Source organism: Limulus polyphemus, unplaced genomic scaffold (assembly GCF_000517525.1).
Source record: "Limulus polyphemus unplaced genomic scaffold, Limulus_polyphemus-2.1.2 Scaffold630, whole genome shotgun sequence".
Classification (NCBI taxonomy): Eukaryota; Metazoa; Arthropoda; class Merostomata; order Xiphosura; family Limulidae; genus Limulus; species Limulus polyphemus.
The window spans coordinates 415,802-418,749 of NW_013666240.1; the positions used below are offsets into that span (position 1 = coordinate 415,802).

The 2,948-nt window shown below is 29.5% G+C and overlaps 1 protein-coding gene across 5 annotated transcripts in view; it reads right to left on the minus strand.

Moving 5' to 3' along the window:
- The window catches only part of LOC106459575, a 79,763-nt gene that overhangs the window by 18,042 nt on the left and 58,773 nt on the right, over positions 1-2,948 (minus strand). For all 5 annotated transcript variants that reach the window (XM_022386076.1, XM_013919204.2, XM_022386077.1 and 2 more), the window contains 2 exons: positions 1,989-2,098; positions 545-683 (listed from right to left, as the gene is read on the minus strand). In XM_022386076.1, the coding sequence (XP_022241784.1) occupies positions 545-683; positions 1,989-2,098 (249 nt within the window). The remainder of the gene's footprint in view (positions 1-544; positions 684-1,988; positions 2,099-2,948) is intronic.

The following is a 2,948-nucleotide window of genomic DNA, read 5'->3' on the forward strand; positions in this document are numbered from 1 at the left end:
GGTGAAATATTACTATGTATAAACTAAATATTACAAATTCTATAATTGGTGAAATATTACTATGTATAAACTAAATATTACAAATTCTATAATTGGTGAAATATTACTATGTATAAACTAAATATTACAAATTCTATAATTAAAAATATTTTGTCAACCCATATCATCTGTAACCTGCCGACTACAAATTTAATTTTTTATATTTTTATCTGTTCGAAATATGGGCTCGTCACTAATACAGTCACTAGGAGAACATAAACAAGAATCCATTTATTATCTATATTTCGAGTTACATAATTTTTCGTTTTCGCCCTCTCATATACAAATAATAAAAGTTCGAGAACACTAAGTTTAGATTTTCGTTAATTAATTGAGGGTATTCATTATGGTGGTTGGAAATCTAAAACTGAAAATATAAATTTATATATTTGCACTTTTTTTTTCTAACCCTATTAAACTACCATTTATGAACTGAAATTAGTCACTAATAATAATAATAATATGATCATTATGGTTGAGAAACAAAAATTAATTCAGAACTTACTTTGCTTAAAACCGAGATGAGGGACACGATTTATGGGTGTGTTTCTTTCTTGCATAAACTTAAAAAGTTTCTGTAAAAACTCCTGTTCTTTTTTACTGGCTTTCCTTTCTGTTCCATTACTCGTACATTCAATCTTCATCTGCAGTAAGAGAAAAATACCTAAGATAGTGATGATGCCTGACATACACATGTTAAATAACATCTAACAAATGTTTCGAATTCACAAGATAGGTTAGCTCATTGGCTAAGCAATCACTCTGACAATACATCTATACGAATACAGAGTATTTAAAACCTCTAAAAAAGTAAATGGTAGCTATAAAACATTTCTTTGTGTTAATCAATTCTCTTTTTAAACATATTTTAAGATTGCTTTAACTTAGCAATGATAATTATATACACCCTCTAACATAAGATATTTCATGTAACCAAAGACAAAAATTTATGCACCGCAGTTTGAGCAAATTATACTTGGATTCATGTTAATCTCTTGAATTCACACGTTAAACGAGCTTTACCTGAAGCTGTAACTTCATGTGACCTATATTCATAGCTTAAGTTAATTATAGTGAATATATATCAGACTTCCAAATCATTAATGTTTGCATCATTCATTTTAATTCACTGGAGTTCATTATTCCCATACAACTTAGTTACTGCCTTACGTGACTAAAGCACAGGTAATTGAACACATATATAATGATATAGTTATTTCTTATCTTCAATGCAACACTATTCAGCATAAAATGACTTAACATTACCTTTCAGTTAAATCTTTTAACATAAATGTCGTAATATACTTGCCATCAAATTTAATTTTATATTGTAAAAAAAAAGCGCTTAATATAATATTATAAAAAGTCCTCTATACACTATACAAGTATAAAATACAACTTAACAATAACACTTTTCCATGTAGGAACTGTAAAATATAATAAACAATGGCATTCTATCTTATAAAAAATATCATCATAAGACAAAACAGCAGAATTTTGAAGGGAAATTATATTTTTTCTAGGAGTAGCTATTGGTATGCCAAGTACGATACTGATCACGTGCTCAAATGTTTCTAAACCATTCAATTATAGTGAAGGAAAGTACATAAGGATGTATTTGAAACCACAGCTAACTTCAACCACAACGGTTTTATGTACCGTACACTAAAACTGAATACGTCAAACCATAATTATACTTTACAATACTTACATTCATTACATTGCATAACAGGCACATTTATATTGTTACGTGACCTACGGTGGGATTTCATGACTATAATATTCAAAAATAAAGTCCAATGCGTGGATTAATATTACATGTTATTGCATGAGCGTATTTCTCGCAATAAATGTGCTCCGTCGTGTATTTAAATTGTATACATTTCTATACTAGATAGGGTCAAAATTATGTTACGTTGAAGAAAATTAGTGACAATGAGATTACTAACTTTAGCATCTCCTTCTTTAGTTTCCTCTGAGGCGTTGGACTCGCTGCTTGGAGAGTTGCTTCTGTTTATTTTGGCTTTCTTTTTCCGAGGTCTGCCTTTCAGATTGGGTGCTGGATGAACAAGAAGAATGCATTAACTTGATAAGGTACTTTAAACAAACTACTTCATATAATATTAACAACAAAACAGTGACATCATAAAAAACAGCGTTCTTTCCAAAGATAAGCAAAAAAACAACTGTCGAAATCCCCGAATAAGTTTTCTGAAGAATGATGTTTTGTTTTGCTCTTCTTAATCATATTCTAAATCGTTATTTTCAATTTGTTCCGTAATTGTTTTGGCAATAAACCCAGTTTATTTTATAAAGGAATTGTTAAACTCTGTGATATTATTGTTTAATATAGCGGCTTTTACAATGTGAACGATCTAGCGAAAAAAAATAAATAGTTTCGTCACAATTATAGCTAACAGTAACTTCAAAATCACAGAAAAATAGCTCATACACTATTTAGAAATCACTACTAATTATTCAAAATGTGTAAATAAATACATAATCTAATTAACCATCAGCATATCACCTTTTTTTTTAAATTTCCATTGATCGAGATAAGTTACCATTTCGCGATATGAGCGTGCCAAAATGATCAAAGACCGAAATAAAATGTTATTTCGATGTTTGTGCGACTTGTGTTTGGAGATTCTGCAGCTCATGAACTTCAATTCGATTAAATAATTTTACACAAAGACTTAAGCATTTGTCTGATTTTTTTGCATAAACACCGAAATAGCATTTTATTTCGGATTTTGATGATTTTGACACGCTCAAATCGCGAAATAGTAAATTCTTCAAGTCAATAACCGAATCCTGAGATTGAGCGTAACATATACACAGCGTGGTCACAAGTAAATAGACACCACCTTTTCAGAAAAAATGAATTTTTTCAGCCATATTCACATGAA